The sequence below is a fragment of the Sarcophilus harrisii genome, chromosome 2 (genome assembly GCF_902635505.1).
Source record: "Sarcophilus harrisii chromosome 2, mSarHar1.11, whole genome shotgun sequence".
Taxonomy (NCBI): domain Eukaryota; kingdom Metazoa; phylum Chordata; class Mammalia; order Dasyuromorphia; family Dasyuridae; genus Sarcophilus; species Sarcophilus harrisii.
Window position 1 is genome coordinate 40,274,139 of NC_045427.1, and position 24,507 is coordinate 40,298,645.

The window sequence follows — 24,507 nt, forward strand, 5'->3', positions numbered from 1 at the left end:
AGCACGTGAGGGGAAACTTTCCCCATATTGTGGGATGGACACAAAGGACTGTGGTCCAAGAAGAAAGATTATGAGGAATCAGCCTCCCTTTATGGAGTCTAAATAAGAACTCTGAGAAGTTTTCTCTTAGACTTTGAGTGGACGGGTCACATAGCTTAGCAAATCTGAATTCGTAGGGCCAAAGGAACTTTGCCCAAATGTAGGCTCTACCTCCAAGGAGCAGGAAGCAGTGACTTGCAGCAGAAAGAAGTTTAAGGAAAAAGTAAACAGCAGGAAAGCTGATTGTGAATTCCGTAAACAGCATAATACCAAAATCATAACCCTTAGTCCAAGAAGGGAAATTTCCACAGCAACAGCTTGGAGAACAAAGTGCAGATGCAGGAAAACAAGACTGCTTGTTCGAGAAACCTTATTTACCTTATGAATGAGTCTAAAGTCTCCACAAAGGAACTAGAATTCACCAAAATGTCAAAAGGCTGCCCTGACAGCAACTCCAAGTTCAGTTCTTTTCTGTGAATATATGGTGGACTTGAGCACTTTATATATTTGATTTTTTAAAAAAATCTGTTTCTGGGATCCTGTGGGTCCTTCATATCTTATGTTATCACCTTCTGAAAGATGAAATTACTGGCTATTTTATACCTGACATTCATTAGGAAAAATGCCTGAACAGGAGATGAGGATCCTATTACCTACATTTGAAGAATGGCAGACATGAGTGATTGTGAATATGATATTTTCTTAGCACCTTCGGGTAGCAAAGAATAAATTTAACCCTTTTAGGAATCAGGACTCGGGACTGAACCTGGATGATGTGAACTTAGACTCTTTGAGAGGCACTGGACATGAATGCATCCCATATTATTATATAATATTAATATATACATACTATTTAGCTGATATTCAACATTTATTAAGTATTATGTGTAAGAACTATATGAGGTGCTAGAGGAAGATTAAAGAGCAGCATATTTTACAAGTACTTAATGTTTTGTCACTTGAACTAATAAGATACTGTTCTGCATTTTTAGGGGTATTACAAAATCAAGTAATAGTATGCACACACAAAGCAGTGCATGTTTTGTGCTGGGGGGGGCAGGAGAAGAGATGAACAAAAAACTCTGGGAAGTGTGAAGAGGGGAAGGTTTTTGGGACCGGGAGAGGATCAAGAAACGCTTCCTGATGGACATAGCATCTGCCTAGCACAGCCCCACATACGGAAGCCTTGATGTTGTGTCAGTGGAATGAATACCAGTTCTAAAAGCTGCTGTACAGCATGGATGTTCAAATCCACAAATGGGGCTTGCAGCTATAAGGGCATTTCTCCTCTACAGAGATGAATGAGTGCACTGGCACAAAGCTGAGTTCAAAACACAGGGAATTATAGGTTTTAAAACAAAATGAGTAAAAATTCTGCAAACAAATTAGGTTTCCCACATTCTGCTGCCAACCCAATTCAGATTATCTCCAAAGGAGTGAGGCCCCCACCTGCTACAAATGGAGTCTGAGTGCATCTCTACCTTTCTCTGAAAAGCAATGACACCTGCTCTGCAAGGTGATTCTAGAATCTAACCGTCTATTGAAAATTAAACCTTCCAAAATGATCTATAATTTGAATAAGAAAAAAAAAAAAAGGAAATTCAACAAACTCAAAGACTTCCAGGACTTTCTATCAACCAAACCCGAATTTAACAGAAAATTCAACATATAAGTGCTAATGTCAAATATTAATTTTAAAGAACTCAACATGAACAAACTGTTTAAATATGGACAAATTGCTTTTTTTAATATGGGAAATATATACTTTATGTTTAAGATTTACATTGCCAATAGGGTAGCTCAAAAGAAAGATTGGGGCTCAAAAGAAAGATAAGGTAAAAATAGTAACCAGGTTATACAAATGAGGTGCAGAAGAAGAATCAATACAGAGGCATTAGATGGGAGAAGGAGGACTTGTAGTTCTGAAAACTACTCACATCAGGAATGGGTTCAATAGGCAACACTACATATATATACCTTGAAGGGTATAGCACCCTCTAAAATCTATAAAGAATAAGGGGGAAGGAATGGGCAGATGGGGAAGCAAAGGATTGGGAAGAAGACAAGGAAGGGATCCATGGGTGGGACGAGATTAAGTAATAAGCCAAGTTATGGAGCAGAATTTAATGAAAGAGTCAGCAGGGATAGGAAAGAAATGTATGTGTGTCTAGAGTATGTATATGCATGAGACATGTATATATCTACATATGTATATATAAATATATCCTTTCTTAACAATAGTCTTCTTGAGAGTGGGATAAAAAGGGGGGGGGAGAATAAAAATTTAAAAAGTACACAGCAGAGAACAAAAGAATAATTTACAAGGAAGTAAAGATGGACACTCATGAATATAATTTCTTCTACTAATACATATACTTTCTTAAATTGGTATTTGTTATATAATATATACATGGGCATATGACAATGTTCTGTTGTTTTGTATTGCTTTTCTGTTCTTCTTTTCCTCTTATTCTGTTTCTCCGAATAAAATTTAAAAATAAAAAAATAAAAATTACACCTTCTATATTAGCCTCATCCTATGTCTCACAAGTAAAATGAGCACCCAGAAGGAAAAGGAAAGAAGTCAAATTGCATTTAACCTCGGGCGATCTATCCTCTAACATGGCACAAAATCTTTATATCTGTAGTCTGGTCGGCATAGTTGACTGTAGGCTTCTTCTATACTCTTTTTCTCAAACTTCAATAACTATCCTGAAAAAGGAGTTGAAAAAATTTTTTTTCCTATAAATTCTCATATAGATGAACAATTTAATCACTCTACATTTCCTGCCCTCCTCCCCGCAAAACCACAAACAACCCAACCCAACTACGATTCCAGCAGCCCTGATTCCAATGTACTTGTCAAGGGAGGAGAAAAAAAAGTGATTCAGGAAGAAAACATTTCAGTTCTAAGTTTTCAAAAACTTAATATAGCAGAGAAAAAAGACTGACTTTACTAACTGTACAAGAAAAAAGCATGACCTTGCTAGCTTAGAACAGCTCCTGAGAAGAACTAAAGCTTAGCTTTAACTCCGAATGTAGGGGATTGAGGATGAAACAGCGGCTGTTCACTTAACACGCGTCTCCTACAGCAGCTGCTTCCATCTGTCCTGCTTCCCTCTTTCTTTTAAAAAAGCCACTCTTATTTGCGAATGTATCCAGCTACATGTGTTTAATTGAAAAGAAGGCACATTTCCTAGCCCACATTTAAGGAAATAACATCAACATTCACTTTAATAATTTCACAAACAGATGTGCTAATCTTGCTAAAATACATCTGAATAATCTTATTTATTTTCTTACAAACAATTCCCTTAGCAGGCTTCTCTCCATCAGTTAAAAAAGCAGAAAACAATTTAAATTTGTCCTTTGGTTCTTTTGTTCCTAAGAGGAAGACAACTGGAGAAGAAGGGGAAGCAGTTTTTCTATAAACTATAAGCTATAATTCTCACAGGACAATTAGTGTAAAAACTAATACATAAATACAAAGCACCACTTATATTGTGTTTTTAACTATAGTCAAATACTTAACTCACTGTGGAGATTAACCATCACTACTTTTCTTTTTACACATATAGGAGTGTCTTCTATATCAGTATGAAAATAATTCTACTTTTGATCACTGGTAATCTTGGCTACTGCTCTGATTCTGGCTGCATCTACCATTTCAATTGGAGAAGAAAATTAACCTTTCTAAGAAACATGCTAATTTCCAGGAATTAAGACACCTAGAGATCATTTCCTTCATATCTTCCCAGCATCAGATCAATTAGATTTTACTTGCCTGAGGGTAAGCCATCAAATCTGGCCTATTGGATAGGCCAAATGCTCTGAGAGCCAAAGGAAAAAACATAGATTGAGGTTATTTGGCACTTTTAATAGTGTAAAAGCTTCTGTAATACAAGCTATTATAGCCCCCCCCCCAAAAAAAAAGAGAAAGGAAATGCAAATAATTCAAATATGCTGGATTATAGTATTCTCTCTACTACAAACTTGTATATGGCACTGAGTAAATTTCTTTACCTCTTTCTATTTTAGTCCTTTCTCTTATAAAGGGGTCACAGGAATACTAAATTATCAAGATAAAATCCTTATTTCCTTCTTGCAATTCCCTCCCCAGACTACAAATGGCTTTGGTGAACATTTTTCAGTGACTATCTATTCATTGTGACTTTAAGCAAAGAGGACAGAAAAAGAACAAAGAACTAGCCCAGAATAGACAAATAGAGTGAGAGAAAGTGAACAAAATTAATCACTCAAAAGGCACTTAATACCTACTATATGACAGGAACTAGCTAACAAGCATTTATGAAGAGATTACTATGTGCCAGGCACTTAGCTCTAAGCACTGGAGAAAAACAAAAACATCATCACAGCCTAAGGGAAGGACAGCATAACATTAACAGCATACAAATCATATCCATACAAGAGAAACTGGAGACATGAACAGTGGAAGGCATTAGCATTTAAGGGGATCAGGACAGATCTGTAGAAGTAGAATTTTTGCTGGGATTTGGCCATGGAAGCCAGGAGGCAGAGAAGAGGGCAGAGAATTCCAGGTATGGGGAAGAGTCAGAAAAAATGTCCGGACTCTGGAAATGCAGCATCTTGATCAAGAAATACCCAGGAAGCCCTTGTCTCTGGATTGAAGAGTATGTAGGAGAGGAAGGAAGGAGTAAGATGCCAAAAGACTAGAAAGGTAGGAAGGAAATAGTTTATAAAGGTTTTTTTTTTTTTTTTTTTTTAAATATAGTCTTTATATTTGATCTCAGAGGTGATAGGGAGCCATAGGAGTTTATTGAACAGGAGGTGATTTGGTCAGATCTGAGCTTTAGGAAGATTAAGTTGACAGCTGAATGAAGGATGAACTGGAGTGGGGAAAAGCTTGAGGCAGAGAGACCCACTAATAGGCTATTGCATAGCCCAGGAATGAGATGGGGTAATGTCAGAGTTGGGGATGAGAGATGTACACTAAGGATGTTTTAAGCTGGTCAAACACAGGATCAGACAAGAGACTGGATCTGAAGAGTGAGAGTGAGGAGTCAAGGAGTTAGTGTTAAGCCATGGAAATGCCCTTGGGACAATAATAAGAAAGTGAAAGGGTTTGGGGGGAAAGATGAAGAGCTCAGTTGGGAAGACACCAAGTTTGAGGTGTCTAATAGGCAGTCCAAAAGTCAAGAGGTTGGGATACAGATAAGGGCTGGAGAAGGAGATCTAAGATCATCTGCACAGCAATATTAACTGAATCCAATGCTGATGAAATCAACAAGTGAGATGGTAGAGAAGGAGAAGAACAGAAAAAGGCTTACAATAGCCCTGGAGGATATCCACTGCTGGAGGATGTGACCCAATAGGGATCCAACAAAGGAGACTGAGAAGGAGAAATCAGACAGGTAGAAAGAAAACCAGGAGTGAGAAGGGTCACCAAACCCAGAAAGAGAAGGGTACCAAGGAGAAGAGGGTAGCTGATGGTGTTAAAAACTGCAGATAGATCGGGAAGGATGGGAACTGAAAAAAAGGTCACCAGATTTGGCAAGAGATCCTTGGTAATTCTCAGTCAAAAAATAAGATCAGAAGCTGGGCTACAGAAAATTAAGAAGAGAGAAGAAAGGAAGTGGAAGCATGGATTACAGAAGGCCTTCTCTAGGATTTTAGCCACAACAGGGAGAAGATAAGAGAAAATAGCTAGTGGGGTCGAGTGGGGTTTTTTTGAGAATGAGACAGACATGGGAATGTTTGTAGCAGCAGGGAAGCAGCCAGGAGATAAAGAATGAAGATTAGTTAGAGTGGGGATGACAGGAGGATACAATCTGCCTCCTGACTGGTGAGCTTTACCATAGAAGTTTGCTTTCATTCACTACAGTTAGTCTGACACAGAATATGACAGGACACGCTTTTGGACAGATGACAAAAATGCTGGAATGTCTTTCTGCATAACATTATCTCCCCAAAACCTTTGGGCACACTGGAATCCTGCCTCTATGGTAGGTGAGTAGAAAACATTTTAAATGATCTCCTTTTACCTTGCTACTAAGGCAACAAAAAGTGAGTGCAGGAAAAGCAGATTGGATTTCTTGCCTGGGAAACCAGCCTCCTGAGCACATAGTAGTGTATGTGAACTCTCTGCTGAGGGAGGTGTCATGAGATTTATTGCTGTGGAAAGACTTCTGAAACTGGAGGGCAAGTCAAGCCATAATAAGAAAAGAGCAGGAACTATAAAATGTCTTATGGAATGAGAAGCCAATTTCTTAACATGTCTGCACTTGAACTGCAGCAAGATCAAGCCAAAATAAAGGACATTCCAATCACATAAAACACACACTGGTGCTATTACTCTGGTCAATACTGTTGATTGAGCACTGGTAATATGTCAAATCCGTCTCCCACCATGAGGACTAATTGTGAACAGACTATATAGAAAAATATCCTTGAGGGAAGAGAAGGATTATTAATTTTCAAAAGCACAAAGTACTATGCTCAGAAGTACTTCTGGATGATTTTTTTTAAAAGTAGGTTTTCAAAGGTAACAATGGATAAAAAGCCTAGGAAAAGAAGAAATTATAAGATTTTTAATAAGGACTTAAAAAGAGAAGTAAATGTAAAGAAGGAAAGTGTATGTAAGAACTAAATAAACTAAATAAGGTTTGGGAGATGAGTAATAAATTCTATTATAAGTATTCTAACATGCAAGTATACTGGAATGGATTATCAGCATTCCTGCAGCTAACATTTACATAATACTTTAAGGTTTGCAAAGTACTTTATTATTATGTCATTTAATCATTACAATGGCTCTGGAAAGTAAGAAGTATTAACTACTCCCATTTTGCACATGAGGAAACAGAGAGAGGTTAAGTGATTTGCCTAGAATCACACAATAAGTATCGGAAGCAGAATTCAAACTCAGGACATATAACTCCAAGTGAAGCACTTGATTCACTATACCATCTAGTCTCAAGAGAAAGGTAAAGGAAGCAAAAAATGACAACCCAGATCCATGAATGAATGAAGCATTTATTAGGCACTTACTACACGTAAAGCAAGGTTCAAAGTGTTGGGGATACAAATAAGAAAACAAGACAGTCTCTGCTCTCAAGGAATTCCAAGTCATTTGGAACTGTCTCATGGTCCCTATGGTACAGCAGCAAGGCAGGTGGCAATGATTCTTCTTTGATGCCATTCCCATTCATAAATGCTACTAGCAAATGTAGACAGAACCTTAAAGAATCTTGACACAGAACCACGAACTTAAGAGAGTGAATACCTGAATGAAGTAGGAAATCAATCATCTTCAGTGAAAGAAAAAGTTTATATTTGATGTTAAGAGTTTTAAGACATCAGGTATAATTCTACGGTCAGAACATCAAGGAAGGAAAATGACTCCATTTAATTTAGAAGAATCAGGTACTACTATAACTGAAAAGAAAAAAAGTGATATATTCATTCATCCAACATTTGTGAGATAGACAGAAAACAGTTCATTGTTCTAGAAGCTGGAGGAGACTGAATGATAACCAAAACACACTTCTCCTTCACAACATTTACAGTAGAACAAAGGAGTGAAACACAGTACAAACGATCAGAAGAGGATACTTCAGCTGTAGTTATCAAAGAAAATTTCACGATTTAAGATGAACCTGGAAGGATGAGTCAGATGTCAAAAAGCAGAACAGGACTTGATTTGTCTGTTGCCCATAAGTAGCTAATTTCCTTAACCATTATGAAAATTAAATAATAGATGAAATTTAATTAAAACAAAAGCCTGAGTCATGGACCTTCTCCTTGCTGGGTCAGGAAACAGCACCATAGCTTTTAGCATGGAGCTAACCAAAGCCTGATTTCAAACAGCTTTTAAACACTCTCATACCAATTTTATAAAGACAGATGCTTTACAGAGTCTAAGTTTTCACATAGCTGAGATTCCATCCAGCTCAGCTTGCACGACACTGGAAAACAAACAGCTGATCCTAGTTAGTCCAACAGGAGAGCTGACTTTACCACATCAAGGCGAAGAAATGGAGGTCCAGACTGGTCCAGCCTGGGCTAAATCAGAATGGCTTTCTGAAATAGTCCCAGAAACCAGGACTAAGTTCACTACAGTACAACCCAGAAATATGGCTGGGAAGCAGACGTTCTTGTGGTTACTCTTCTGAAAGGAAATTGCCTCCTGTCTTTGTCTTCAACCCCGAGTATGTCCAACAAAGACTAAGGCCAAGAGTGCTTTTTAAACTCCAGTTCTGGTCTAGACAAATTACACCATTAACATCTAGCTCTGAAGAAAAGGGGGAGAAGGGAAAGCCTTCTCATTCTTGTGTTTTCACCTTCTGGACTATGCTCCCAAAAGCAAATGAATTAAAGCTTATGTGAGTAATAGTTCAAAGTAGAAAACTAATGTCAAGGCCTAGTTTCTACTGCTCGCTCTCAAATGAGCAGCTGCTGAAATGATGCTCATATTCTAATTCAAGTGAAAGCCTTGTTTCTCAGAAAGATGTGCTATTTTATGGTTCAGAACCACCAGAACAACTGGCTAAGCAGAAGGCTTGATATTACTGGAAGAAGCAGAGATTCCTCTATTTTCCCGATGGCAAGGAAGCATTCTGACTGCTGCAATCTGGGAGACATTTCAGCTCAAAATCACCGCGGGCTCTTTGGAGCTAAGTGCTCTGGCAACGGGCCAGGGTTAGGAAGCACAAAGTAATGAGTGAGGACTTGGGACCAGCTTGATTTCCAATCCCTGCCTAAAATAATGAGTGCACAGCTGCCCAACCTCTCCCCTAAGAAAAATCTCAACTCCAAATTAAGACATGTATCTGTATGAATATCTTCATTCAGTTATTGTGCCATTTCCTCATCACTTGTCCTCAGATCAGACAGCATAGGTAGCATCCGATGGGGTGCACCAGTGTAGCTTGGTGGCTGTATTGAGGAACAACTGACATTCTTTGAGGGGCTCAAACTATGGAATAACAATTTCCAATAAAGAGAAATGTGATAGAAAACAAACACTTTACCAAATGAAAATATTTTCTTCAAAGTATTAATAAATGAAACTGATATACAACTCCTCTTAATAATCTGTTAAACTCACTTGAAAATTAAGGTGTCTGAAATAGTGATTTTGCATAAACTATGTGACAAAACTGTAGTATCGAATTAATGTTACGAGAAAAATGTATTTTTCATAAAGTTTTTTTTTTTTTTCCTTAAAAGTCTATTTAGAGGGAAAAGAAGAAAGGAATTCAGAAATCTCAACTACAACAGAAGTTATTGACAAGATGATAATTATTAAAATTACTCAGATGGAAAACCCAGCCCTTTTATTTGTGTTGCAAAAAGGCAGTGCTTAACATGTAACTTAAGCAAAGCAATAGGAAATATGTAAAAATTGTGCCATATACACAAGTCTCATATCAAGATACTAATCTAATTATGCAAAGAAAAATATAAACAATCTATCACTCAAGCAGTTTTGAAAATGCTTCTTGATTATAGCTCTCCATAGAAAGATTCTCATAAGGGGTACTCTGCCCTCTAGAGCCCTATCAAGGAACTTAGGAAACAATCCAATTCAAATCATTTGTGCAATCTAAAAATTAAACTACTTCTACTTCACGCCCATGGAAAAAAATCACTATTTTAATACACTAATTCCTTTTTATAAGTCTTTACATTTTTGGACAAATTATCTGTATGTCTATTTTAAATTCAACATGTTTCCAACAAATTCTGAGTTCTCTCATAACCAAATCTTCCCTTTCTTTTAAAAATACTTCCAGTCTCTTAGTTATTATGCAAGACTAAAGATTTGGGGTCACTTTGGATTATTTCCTTGCTCTTGGTTCCAGCATCTAATCAGCTGCCAAGTCCTATTAATTTTCTAGCATTCTTTCCCTTCTACACACTTTTATTATTTATCACCATTCTAGTTCAAGCCTTCATTATACCTTTCATCTAAACCAGTAGTTCTCCCAAAATTATTTTTATAACAACTCTATGACATTATATACTAATTAAAATATAAGTATACACCTTTTCTAACTATATAATCTATGTAAGGACACATTTTCTTTATATACTTCAACCAAGCAACATAACTCAACAGGTTGAATACAGAAGTCGATATTAAAAATTAAAAAGATTTATAAAAAATATGTAAAACAATGCCAGTCTTCTTAACAAATTTGTTAGAAAATAGTTATTTTTCATGAAAAATATTTATATCAATATGTAATTGATTCATTATTATTTTTAAACAATACAGAGAATACAATAAATAATATATAAATATAAATTATCCACAATATAAAGTGAATTAATAAATACTTTTAAAATTTATCCATTTTTGAATTCCAATATGGTAAATAGCAATAGATAAAACACATATAAACAAAAAATCTTTAGGGTCTTCAATGGCTTTGCAATATTTTATTTATTTCCCAATCATATATAAAGACAACTTTTAATATTCATTTTTTAAAGTTTTGACTTCCAAAGTTTCTCTTTACCCCAAAAAGGTAAGCAATTTGATAGATTATACAAATGTAATCGCGCAAAACATATTTCCATATTAGTCATGTTATGAAAGAAGTCACAAGAAAAAAAAAAAAACAAAAACAAAAACCACCCCACAAAACATTAAAGTGAAAAAACAGCATGCTTTGATTTGTATTCAGACTCCATTAGTTCTCTGAAAGTGGATAGCATTTTTCATTATGAATCCTATGGAATTGTCTCGGATCCCTGTATTGACATGAACAATTAAGTCATTCATAGTTGAACATCATACAACACTGCTGTGATTGTGGTACAATGTCTGCCCCTCAATAACTTCAAAGAGTTTGAAGGAGTCCTATGGCCCAAAGTGTTGAGAAACAATGATGTCAACTACTAACCAATTTCTCCAACATCAGAGTCTTCCAATTTATCCTTCTATATACTTTACTGTTTCCTTAACCAAAACTCTAAACTCATTACTGCCACACTGATTCCTCATCAATTCTGAACAAGACTGCCTTCTTGTCTTCATGATTTGCTCATGCTATTCCCTCTCTGTTTGTAATCTCTTCTCTGGACATGTCAAAAACCTTACCTATCCTCAGATCCAGATCCAGCTCAAATGTCATCTGCTCCAAGAAGCCTTCCCTAATTCCACTGACTATAAGTGATCCCGCTTTTTGTAACTCTTAAGCTACATACTATATTTTACCTTGCTTTGTATTTATCTTATCTATCCTGTATTATCTTCCAAAGTCTTCTTCATCTTTGTAGACCCAAAACCAGTGTCTTAGATTTGGTAGATGCTTAATAATTATTGAATTGAATTTATCACTTGTAAAGAATAAGTGCTTCCTATCCTTGCTTCTAATTAGCATGGTATTCAAACCCAAGAAGATTCTGACCCCTTTCTCAGCCTTAAAAGAGCATCAAAGGAACCTGCTGTGCTGGAGACAGCCATTGACCAATGTGTGAATTAGAATTTGAAACTGTGTTATCTATAACTTGGAGCCAAACAGTATAACCATACAGCATAACTATTGTGTTAAAGAAATGGGCATTTATTTCAAGAAGAAATAGATCTAAAGAAAGGTCTATAATATATCAGAAGGTAGATTAAGAATTAGGTCCTAAATCCATAGTTTTAAAATACTGTACTGTTTCTAAGAAGAAATCTACTTCTCTACCAAAGAAGAGGGAAAAGTTAGTTTATGTCTAAAGTATGTAATTTCATTGGAAAATTCTAAAGAACATAACCTGGTAGGGAAAATTGCTCTTTCCTTTTTTGAGTATGTATCTTTGCCACTCATGAAGGATTTTAAGATAATAAAAACAATTTTATTAACTAATTTCCCTTTGAAATCTTGAATTATCTAGCCACACAAGTCAATATTTATTTCTCCATCCTAACCCTGAATGACACTATATACCTCCAGGAGGAATTTTCAGTAGGCCACAGTACTTACTGGCAGTATTTAGACTGTATGGACAGAAGCCAGGTGGCAATATAAAGCATTTAACTGCCATGGTAACAGCCTTCTTCCACTGAAGATTTATCATTTGATCTAATTTATTAGCCCTGATGAGATTTCATCCGTGTTCTGAGTGACAAGTAAAGTTTCAGGCACAATTTCTCTTTCCCCTTTAGGTCAGGAGAGGAAAGATCATCAGAAAAAAAAAAAAAACCCAGCAATTTTTTGGAATTATTCCAAATCTTCGTCTTTCATAAACATCTTTCTCTGAAAAAAATGAAGTCAGAATTTCCTCCCCTGATTTCTCCAGTGTACACTGGCTCAGCCACTACTCAGGGTTCAGAATGTGAACTTTCTACTTCTATTGGATCCAGCCTTCTTCAAACAAATTAAGAAAAATCCTTACTAGGGAAGGAGGGGGAATCTTTTTAAATTTTAGGAACAGACAATTCTCAGATGATGAATTTAAAGCCCTCTATAGTCATATGAAAAAATGTTCCAAATCACTACACATTAGAAAAATGCATATTAAGACAACTCTGAGTTATCATTTCACACCTCTCAGATTGGCAAAGATGATAGCAAAAGATAATGACAAATGTTGGAGGGGATGTGGGAAGACTGGAACACTAATGCATTGTTGGTGAAGTTGTAAAAATGATCCAACCATTATGGAGAGCAATTTGGAACTATGCTCAAAAGGATATCAAACTTCATACCCTTTCATCCAGCTCTATAAAAAATGAGGACAAGGTGCTTTTAGAAAGGCTTGGATTTACAAAAACTGATGCTGAGTGAAACAAGCAGAAGCAGGAATACATACAGTAATAACAAGATTATGCTATAATTCGCTATGAAAAGACTTGGTTCTTCTCAATAGTTCAATAAGCTAAGGCAATCCCAATAAAATTTGGATAGAAAATGCCATTTGCATAGAAAGAGAACTATGGAGACTGAATATAAATCAACATATTGTATGTTCACTTGTTTGTTGTTTTCTTCTGTCATGGTTTTTTTACTTTTGTTCTGATTTTTCTTTCTCAACATGATTCATAATGAAATGTGCATTGAAAAAAAAATTAATACAGGGACAGCTAGATGGCACAGTGGATAGAGTACCCGTCCTGAAGTCAGAAAGACCTGAGGTTCAAATCTGGTCACTTCCTAGCTGTGTAACCCTGGGCAAGTCACTTAACCTCAACTGCCTCAGAGAAAAAAATTAATACATATGTATAACCAGAAAAAATAAAACAATTAAAAATTTAAAAATAAATAAATAAAAATTTCCTTCTATTTCTAATTCATTTAATTTTCAGATACAACAGCTGCAAAAGGCAGAGTAAAAAAGTTAGAAACAAGCCAAGCAGACGAATGTATCTAATATATCATAGAATTTAGAGTTGGGGGGAAAGCACAGGCCCTTATAATCCCATCAGGAAGCTCACAGTTTCAGAATAGATAATTAAGTTCATACTAATACAATTGGAGTTTCATTTAATTTGTACAAATAAGTATCTAAAACACCTGAGTACTCTATAAACAAGATTTCTACATACTCTAATCAGGTAGACTCATAGAATTTCAAGAGTGGGGAAGAACCTCTGAACTTAACTTTATCAGAACAGAAATTCCCTCTATATTCTCAATCTCCTGGAGACCTATAGTGATAGGGAACCCTTTACCCCCAAAGTAGCACACTCTACTTTTGGTCAGTCCTGAAATCCAGTTGAGACCTGCCTCCATAAATTCAACCCACTGCTAATATATCTGCCCTCTGGGGCTAAGAAAAGCAAAACTTTTCCACATCTGAAGATAACTATTATGTCCCCTTTTGGTCTTTTTTTCTCCAGACTAAGCATTCTATTCATGGTCTCCAATTCTTTCATACAGCTCACAAATGTTCTGGATGTAATCCTGTTTGTCAATATCTTTCCTAAACTATGGTGCCCAGAACTCAATACAACATTACAGAGTGCAACACAATGAAAAGGACCATCGTTTACCATATCCCTTCCTTTGGACACTTAAATGGATCAGTGATCTCATCAATTTAGACACTCCTCAATATAGAATATAATCCATTCACAATGTCCCATTCTATGTTTTGTTCTCCTAACAAATATTAAGAGGTTCTGCCCAAAAGGCTGGAGTGAGGGTGGTCAGGGAGTTTCCTCTGTTTCTCTTGACATTACATAGATACAGAAAGAAAAAGTGGGCTATCCATTTCTTTTAGCTTACTTCCCCTACATTACTGGCTCACTTCTTTTCTGATCTTTTATCTACCTTTCTGATAATATCCTTTATGCTGCTTCTCACATTAAACTTTTCACTTATAAAATAGTACATTGCAGCCTGCTCATATTTACCATAAGCCTCTCTAATGACCTATGTGTGAATTAGAACTTTAAATATTTCAAAACTGTGATCTATACCTTGGAACCATACAGCATGACAAAGAAAATATTTTTGGTCTTAAAAAGATGGGCCTTTACTTCAAGAAGAAATTTGACATCTCAGCCTTTTTGGTAATTTAAGTATATTTGTTTTAAACAATGTAGGAAATGTTTCTTCCCTTTTTGTGAAAACTGAAACAAGTTTAACCTTTTTATATTTCTTAGTTCAAAAGCTCCTCTGAGAGGGCCTAAAAAATTCATATATCACAACTGACAGCAAAATTAGAATTATGAAAATGAACAAAAGGTGAAACCTTTTTCCCAACAATGGGACTGGGACGGATTTTTGTTTCTTAAGTGGAAAACTCAATAATCCAATAGCTTGAGTATAACTTACATTTAAAAAAATTATACAAAAGGTGCAGCTAGGTGGTGCAGTGGATAGAGCACCAGCCAGTCAGGAGAACCTGAGTTCAAATCTGAACTCAGACACTTAACACTTCCTAACTGTGTGACCCCGGGCAAGTCACTTTACCCCAATTGCCTCAGGGAAAAAAAAAAAACATTCAAGTCAAAGGGAAAGGGTAGAGGAAAAGGATGGACTTTTTACCCTGTTTTGTGTGTGTGTGTGTGTGTGGGGGGGGGGGGGGGGGAGAGGAGGGGGGGGGGGGGGAGGTTATCCTCTTCAATTCTCATGGAGCCAGCTAAACACTAAAGCCTTAATTAAAACAAGTCAAGGCCTTCACTAGGGATACCAATCCAGCAGGTCAATGGTGGAATAAGGGAAAAGCTGGGCTATTTGAGCCCATCTAGCCATTTGAGACTCTCAGAAATTGTTAGAAATTAGCAATAGGCTAATAATACTTATAGGGCACATCCTCAAAAGCATAGCTTGCTTATACCTGTAGTCACATTTCATAGATCAGTTTGAATATATATATATCTTATCTACCTGAAAGTTGGCTTTTGAACTCATTCCAATATTCCGGTTTATCCAAAGATTTCTTTCTTTCTCTACTCCCAGCACTTTTCCATCCAAAACTCAGCATCTTATAGCTAGTCCCAGACTAGACCATGCTTCACTACCCCATCCCAAACTCTCAGTGACTCAGAACCCACGGTAAGTGAGCATCTGGGAGCCACGGGATCATGGGAACCCAGAGACAAATCAAAGTGTTGCTTTTTCTACTGCCAAAACAGAGAGAGAACATCATTACTGCCTTTGACTCCTGCCTCTAATTAGAGTCGGGTGTTTGGCTCTCTCCATTCCCAAGCATAAACCTTGGCTTTTTATAGCCCCACTAGTGTTCTATGCTAAACATGGCAGAGGAAATACATTTCTAGCTACAAACATTTGCTCTTCTCAAAGTGCTGTCCTTGTTCATTAGCAAGAGATGAAGAACAGGATGTTTTATCCCCCTGTTCTGTTTTTACTGTATTGCTTAAATCTGTTTAGAGAGACAAAAAGTAAACAAATACAGTGCTTTTACTGGCCAGTTCTGAAAAAGACAGTTTCCTAAAGTGAAGATGATAAAAGCAGGCAGAGAATTTATTTCACTGAATTAGAATAATTTCTGCCTAATAAATTGTATTATTCATGAAAATTCTCCCTTTGAAAAGCTTTTTCATGCTCTGTTCATTCATAGCCAGGGACAGACACTATTTTTTTGCAATGACAGAGCATGCCAGTTTGGACAACTCAGCAAACTCCCAGCGGAGTCAAGCTTCTCTGGGCCCTGTACCTTTCTCAAGCAAAGACACATCTGCAAGATCTGAGTTCAATTCAAACATATGCTGTTCAGCCCCTCAGAGAGTCAGCTTCAGGACTTATTTCAAAAGTCAGTGTTCTCCGAATCCAGCCATTCTGGAGAGCAATTTGGAATTATGCTCAAAAAGTTATCCAACTGTGTGCATACCCTTTGATCCAGCAGTGTTTCTACTGGGCTTATACCCCGCCAAAGAGATCTTAAAGAAGGGAAAGGGGCCTGTATGTGCCAAAACGTTTGTGGCAGCCCTCTTTGTAGTGGCCAGAAACTGGAAACTGAACAGATGCCCATCAATTGGAGAATGGCTGAATAAATTGTGCTATATGAATATTATGGAATATTATTGTTCTGTAAGAAATGACCAGCAGGATGAATACAGAGAGGATTGGCGAGACTTACAGGAACTGATGCTGAGTGAAATGAGCAGAACCAGGAGATCATTATATACCTCAACAACAATACTGTATGAGGATGTATTCTGATGGAACTGATTTCTTCGACAAAAAGAAGATCTAACTCAGTTTCAATTGATCAATGATGGACAGAAGCAGCTACACCCAAAGAAAGAACACTAAGAAATGAATATAAACTGCCTGCATTTTTGTTTTTCTTCCCAGGTTATTTATACCTTCTGAATCCAATTCTCCCTGAGCAACAAGAGAACTGTTCAGTTCTGCACACATATATTGTATCTACTGTAACCTCTTTAACATGTATAGGACTGCTTGCCATCTGGGGGAGGGGGTGGAAGGAGGGAGGGGAAAAATCGGAACAGAAGTGAGTGCAAGGGATAATATAAAAAATTACCCTGGCATGGGTTCTGTCAATAAAAAGTTATTAAATTAAAAAAAAAAAAAAGAAAATCTCTTTATATAAATAGGCAGTTATATAAATAGTTAAAAAACTAGTTTTTTAAACACTGTAGGTTTAAAAAACAAATCAAAGCAATTTTATTGTTTCTAAATCACTACCAACTGCAGATTAAAATGGATACGAATGCAAATTAAAACAACTCTGAGGTACCGTAACCTCACACCTATCAGAATGACTAATATGACAAAAAAAGGAAAATTATCAATGTTGGGGGATATAGGAAAACTAGGACCACTGTTGGTGGAGCTATGAATTGATCCAACTATTGTGGAGAACACTTTGGAACTATGGCCAAAGAGCTATCTGCAAAGTTTAGAAAAAGAGAAAGGGGGGAAGGGAATCTATCTATATAAAAATATTTATACAGCTCTTTTTGAGGTAGCTAAGAATTGTAAATCAAAGGAATGCCCATCATATGGGGAATGATTGAACAAGCTGTGTTATTTGATTATGATGGAATATTATTGTGCTATAAGAAATAAGCAAGATGATGTCAGAAAAATCTGGACAGACTTAAATGAAGTGATGCAAAGTGAAGTAAGTAGGACCAGGAAAACATTGTACACAGTAACAATAATACTGTAAAATGAAGAATTGTAAATGACTTATTCTCAGCAATACAATGATCCAAGACAATCTCAAAGGACTCATGATACTATTTGTCTCCAGAGAAAGAAGTGATAACTCTGAACAGAACAAAACATATTTTTTTTCTTTCCTATCTTCCTTCCTTTTTCACATACTCTTTCTCATACAAAATTACTAATATAGAAATAAGTGTTTTTGTTTTACATGATTGCACATGTAAAACCTATATCAGACTGCTTACCATCACAAGAAGGGGTTAGGGAAAGAACAAAATTTGGAACTCAAAATTTTAAAAGGAAAAAAATGTTAAAAATTGTTTTAATATCATATAACTGAAGAAAAAAATAAATTATTATTTAAAAAAACACAAAAAGTCACTTTGGCAGCTGAACAGAGGATGGAAAAATGTGAAGCAAAGACAACCAATTTGGAAGCCACTGTAATAGCTAGGCCAGCAACGATGAACAAGGGATGTGGAGATGTGAGCAGAGAGAAGGGATCAGACGTAAAAGGTGTTGTGGAGGGCGGGACAGATAAGTGACTGGCTAGGGAAGGTGAGGAGGAGCCAGGAGTGGAAAAAAACCCAAGGCTCCTGCCCTGCAGGATCAGAAGAATGCTGGGGTCTGGAAGGAAGGCAAAAGAGTTCTTGGGAGGATGGTGGGCACTGTTTGGGCCACCCTGTGTTCATAAGATCTTTGAGCAGCCAGTCTGAAATGTTTACTGGGCACTGATGAAGTGAGGCTGTGCCCACTCACCCTCCCCCTTGCACACTAGCCGGTTTCCTTGCTGTGTCTTTAACCAGACCCCATCTTCCAACTCTGGGCATTTTCTCTGGCCATCTTTTGAGCCTGGAATGTTCTCCATTATCATCTCTGCCTCCAGATTTCCTGGTTTCTTTTAAGTTCCAGCTCAAATCTCACCAACAGGAAATCTTTCCCAGTCCCTTTTAATTTTATCTCCTTGCCTCTCTGGCTTTATCCTTTAAATAGCCTGTTTGTACACAGCTGTTTTCATGATGCCTCCAGTAACAGACTGTGACATACTTCTTGAGAATGGGCACTGTCTTCTGCCTTTCTTTGTATCCCCAGGTTAGCCCACTGTCTGGCACATAGTAGGTGCTTAATATGTAATGGCTGACTGATGCTCAAGGAAAAAACTGGAGTTATTAGTGTTTGTCTATATAAACACACACACACACACAAACACAGCTCAACAGAGAAATACAGAGAAAGAACCTCTCCTTTTAGGCACATTGTCGTCATCTCTACAGTAGCAGCAAGGGCAAGCCTTTTTACCTTTGAAATTTCTACATAGCCATTACACTGTAGGTTTACCATGGACAAGGACTACTGGCAATGAGGTTGCCCTACTGAAAAAAAATCTTTCTAAAAACAGAATAAAGACTTCTACTGTATCAGACTGAGGCCACTGCCATACTATTTAAGTTCTATCTGCAACCTGACAAATTGTTAAAGTGCTCATAATTAAAGAAAACATCACATAAACTTGGGATGATTCTTTCCTGAAAGGAGATGACACTATTATTTAAGCATCTGAATTATTATCCATTATACCTAGAAGTTTGCAGTTCAAAGAAGTGGACAGCATAATAGCTAAACATCATGCTTTTTTTTCTTTTTTTTTTAATTAAAGCTTTTTATTTTCAAAATATACAGATGGATAATTTTTCAACATTGACCCTTGCAAAACCCTGTGTTCCAGATTTTCCCCTCCTTCCCCCAACCCCTTCCCCAGAAAGCAAGTAATCCAATATATGTTATACATGTTAAAATACAGAACATCATTCTTTCTTTATGCCATTTGTCAAGACACCTGGAATATGTTTTGCCTGAAACCATCAAATATATCATTAATGCCTAATTCTTTATAAGACATGGCCACAAGTTTCTCAAATGGCATTATAGCTATCACCTTCTTACAAAGGAATTAGAACTCTGTACTGTAGGAGAAGAGGTTTTTCATTTCTTTGAAAGAAATATTACTCATTTTTACAGGCAGAAATAGTGTTCATGAAAACCAGAGGGAAGAAAAACATTAGATTCTTGAAAGCAATATATCTGGTATTGTTTCTCATTGAATTTTTCTTCTCCCTAACTTCCCATGAGGTGGACCAACTACACTTAAATCTTTACAGCCAAGAGAAAGGGGAGTGTAAGGAGTATCTATTTTAGATTAACAAGTACTAATTGAGCATCTACTTTGTGTTCAGTGTTGTGCTTGGTAATGAAAACCTGTACCTTCTTTGGGCCAACAAGGATTGAAAAAATCTATCTCAGCTTTTTTTTCCAATTTCTATTTGCCAATATTTCAGGTCCCAGACATTATGAAGGTAAATTTATGCAGCATTAACAACCTCCTAAGAATCATGACAGCTAAAGATGAGGTAGGTAGCGACTACAAAGACCACTTTGTTTCCTTCATCCTCCAAGACATCAAGGTCATCACCTGAAATCCAAACCCAGGTACTCACCCCGAGCCTGTTGGGAGTGCCGATGGTGCTGAAGGGACTCCAGTCTGTGGCTTTTCTTTCTCGTTCTGCTTAAAAAAGGATTTGGCTTCTTTCGATGCTGCATCCACTTCCTTAGTCACCCTATTTCACAGAAAGAAGAGAAACATCAGTCAAATTAATGGCTCCTTCAAATGGGGAAAAAAGAAGTAGAAAAGAGTCACATATTAGAAATGGGGCCTCAAAAATGATTTTTCATTCAAACTTTTCATTTTACAGATAAGAAAGGAGATATCCAAATAATTAAAAACCATGGGCAAGTCTATACAGTTGTCAGACTTGGCTGAACCAGAGCAAAAACTCAGGTTTTCTGATTCTCAATCTTCTGTTTTCTTAATATACAACATTATATCTTTAGGGGACAAGAGAGTTCAATTCAGTTTTAAGTTCTCACCCTGATCTCAAGGAAGTTTAGGCTTACATATTCAACTCTCAGATACTTCTGGTCTCATGAGACTAAAATGGCTTACAAGTATCTGAATCTGCCATGCCAACAAAATATATTCCAGACATTCAATGTAAACTCCATCCCAATTTGCAGCCAAATCACAAAAGACATTTAGCAAGTTAAAAAAAAATAACTATTTATCTTGCTTAAATGCCAATTCTTTCTATACTCTTCAGCCTGCCACACATTTTCTATTTATTCTCTGCCAGGTTCTAACTTCATGGAATAGGATGCTCCTCTCATCACCAAGATGCTAACTCAAGCCTTGCCACCACCTCCCTTTGATTGAAGGGCTACAGGGTAAAGTACCAATCTCCCCCCAGAGTCTTCCTTTACCATGGTAGAAACTGGACTGCCAGCTCACCCCACCCAACACCTGAAGCTTTGCCTGGTTTTCACTAGATGGAACGAGGATCTTGTGCCCTTCTGTCTCCTTTCCTGTCTGTCCTATAAAACTGTAAGCCCCTCAAGGGTAGCAATTATCTTTTTTTTATTGAGATTCCCAGTGCTTAGCACAGTGCATGTACATAGTAGGCATAAGTATTTACTGAATTAAATTAATAACCAATTTCATTTGTATCTTCTCAATAAGAATCTTCTCTTTCAATTGTCTTACACATTCAGAAACACATGTTACAATGAGGCCTTTTTTCACATGGCTCCCTTCAAATGGAATGCATTCTCTTAACTCTTCTTTACTTTCCCAAAAGTTTTTTTACCTTTCAAGGCTTAATCCAATTCTATCTCCTTTATTAAACTTCCTTGCTTATTTCACCCCACAGTGAAAAGCACCTGTCTCTTCTCTAGGTTCTTTATAGCATTTGCTGCCTTCACACAATTTAGCATTTAAATATATATTGCATTGTATTTTCCTCTAATCATTTTTATAGCTATATCTTTTGTTTCTATAAGCAAATGACAAAAATGTCTGAAAAGCTGTACTCCTTATATATCAAATACAAAGACTATGTACTATGTATATCCCAAATGTTAATATATAATTGCAGGATTACACACAGAGCAAGGTAAAGAAAAAACAAAACAAAACATTTCTTTTTGCTCACAAGAAGTTCTCAAAATTGGAGAAATTTCAGTTTAATATGACAGAATGAAAGGTTGTATGAGCACCCAGTTCTTCCTACATACAACAACAAAAATCTAAAAAAGTCACCAGACTGAATAATGATCAAGAAATCTAAAGAAAACATCATCCTCTCATTTCCCCCTCATGAAATCAAAACTACATAAACAGACAGCTGAAGTCTATGTGAACCCTGCCACTAGAGAAGTCAGTGAAAGTACTGGTAAACAATAGCAAATTATTTTTAATTGATAATTTTAGCATATATATATCATGAAAAGGTTTTTAAAGTGTTTTCTGTATATTATCTCCTTTGATCCTTACACAAGGAGGTTGTCATCCCCAGTTTATAGATGAGCAAACTGAGAGACAATATTTAAGTGATGTGTCCTGGCTCACAGCCAGTTAAGTGTCCAAGATCAGGCTTGAACTCCAAGCTGTCTCTCACATGCCAGTTCCCGGGCGTGAGATGTTGATGATATGGAACAAGTGCTCTCTTCCCCAGGGACAAGAAGCCTGGAGAGTGAAGTTCCAAGGGAGTGGGATCTGCAGCACTCATCCTGAGCTTGCAGACCAGAGCCGCTCAAGTTAAACCCTTAAAGGAGCCTGTCTGTGATAAAAAGTCAATATTCACGCCTTTTTTGAATCTAGTTTTATTTTGCTGATAACTCTAAAAAAACTTCTCCGCAGCCAGATTTTAAGGAGTGGATCTGTTAATTGAAGTAGCTCATTCCTCCTTCCTGTAGCTACATTCCTAGAGTACTCCAAAGTCAAACCTCCCCAAAAGCTGTTCACCTGCTGTCTACCCACCTGGCATCAGCTTAGTGATGCTCTCTCTACATCAAAGTGTGGCTCATTCCTCTTTATCAAGTAAAATGCTTTGTCTCTGTGATAACTTTCTTCTATGCTTAAAGGCTGTTTCCCACTTATTCCTTCTACACTGATCTCTATATTTCTGGTTACTAAGACTCGTCTCAGTTAAAAGTCTGACAGGTAAAGGAGGCCTTACTATAAATGCTCAGAAACTTTTGACTTGTTCTTTTAATGATGACCATGATAGATTTTCACTGCAGCAGCCAGATGCTTTCTTTCTTTCTCAATCGTTTTTAAAAATTTAGAGCTTCAAATTGCATCCCTCCTTCACACTCCTACCCTTCACCCCTGAGGACAGCAGTTTGACAGCAATTATAGATGTGAAGTCAAACAAAACTTTTTCATATTAGCCATATTGAAAAAGAAAGAACAAAATAGAACAATAAAAATAAAGATAGTAAAAAGGAACATGCTTTAATCTGCATTCAGAGTTCCCTAGTTCTTTCTCTAAAGGTACCTTTGGAATTGTCTTGATCAGAGTAGCAATATCTGTTATAGGTGATCATTGCACAATATTGTCATTACTGTGTACAATGTTCTCCTGGTTCTGCTCACTTCACTTTATAGAGCTCATATAAATCTTCCGGCTTTTCAAAACCATCTGAGCAGCCAAATTCTTGGCTAGTTTCCCCCAGTCACTAATGTATTTGCAAGATGGCTCCTTGAAGATGAAGACTGAGGGCCCATGGCCATGGATCATAGCAAAGGGAACTTTGTGACACTTCTCAAATTTTTTTTGGCTTCAAGACCCTTTCACATCTTAAAAAATTCCCCAATATATAGGAAGAAAGGAAGGAAGAAAAAAAAAAAAAGAAAGGAAGGGAAGGAAAAAGGGAGGGAGGGAGCGAGAGAGGGAGGGGAGAGAAAGAGGGAGGGGGGAGAGGGAAGGAGGAAGGGAAGGAGGAAGGGAGGGAGAGAGGGAGGAAGGGGAAGGAAAAAGGGAGGGATAGTTAGGCTTCCCTGCTTTCCATGATCCTTAGGTACTCTCCCTTTGCATATGACCAGTTGATAGGTTCCGTTGTCTTACCCACATGATGAGTCCATTTTGGGGACAGGGTGGTGAAGATCTAGCCCTGGGATTTCATTGGTACAGAAAATACCTGGTGAAGGAATTTGCATGAACCATGCCATTATTCTGCAATTTACTGAATCGGTCTGCAGCGAGCATTAGTTAAATGCCTATGTGCCAGGCCCATGCTCGGAAAACATAAATCAAAAGCAAACAGCTTCAGTCTTCAGAGGCTTTCTCTGTAAGCCTGTATTGGGGAAGCATCTACAGTAAGTGGAGGCAGGAGGGGGATAGGGCATTAGCAGCAAGGGGAAGGGGAAATCAGGGGAACGTTTCCCCAAGAGCAGAGGTGCTGACTGACCTAACACTTGATTAAAATGTAATTGAGAACTATTAACAAAATAAATTAAAATAAAATAAAACATTAAAATATTGCATCAAAAAGCTAAGTCAAGATGTGAGATCCTTGTGTACACTGGCAGAGTTTTGAAGGAAATGAGGGATTCTCAAGGATTGAGATGGAGATTCCAAGCACGATGAGCAACGAGGGTAGAGGTGTGCAACCAGGAGAGACGGACAGGTAGGAGGAGCAATAAGGAGGTCAGTTTGGTTGGACTGCAGACTGCAGACTGAAGGAAAGAATACAGTATAGGTGAAAAAGGCAAATGTCTGGGCTGTAAGAGACTGAGGTGCCCGGCAGCGGGGTTCTAAGTGAGCCTGGAGATAGCTAGGAAATAGTGGGAATAACCCAATCAGACCAAATACCTGGGCACCCTCAAAGGTGGGGGAGCACATAGTGACAGAGGCGGAACACAGACTCTATACTCATGGCTAGACGGGTCTTCCTGATTCAAGCCTCTCACCTTGGGCACAGCAGAAGCATAATAAATATCTGCTGAATTAGACTGAATGTCTCAGAGGAAAAGGACAAAAATCTTCCTATT

General features: G+C 37.3%; 1 protein-coding gene across 1 annotated transcript in view; it reads right to left on the bottom strand.

The window, feature by feature from the left end:
- CFDP1 (craniofacial development protein 1) overlaps window positions 1-24,507 on the bottom strand; it is a 158,414-nt gene that overhangs the window by 97,549 nt on the left and 36,358 nt on the right. The window contains exon 5 of the mRNA XM_003758558.4: window positions 20,117-20,236. Within this exon, the coding sequence (XP_003758606.1) occupies window positions 20,117-20,236 (120 nt within the window). The remainder of the gene's footprint in view (window positions 1-20,116; window positions 20,237-24,507) is intronic.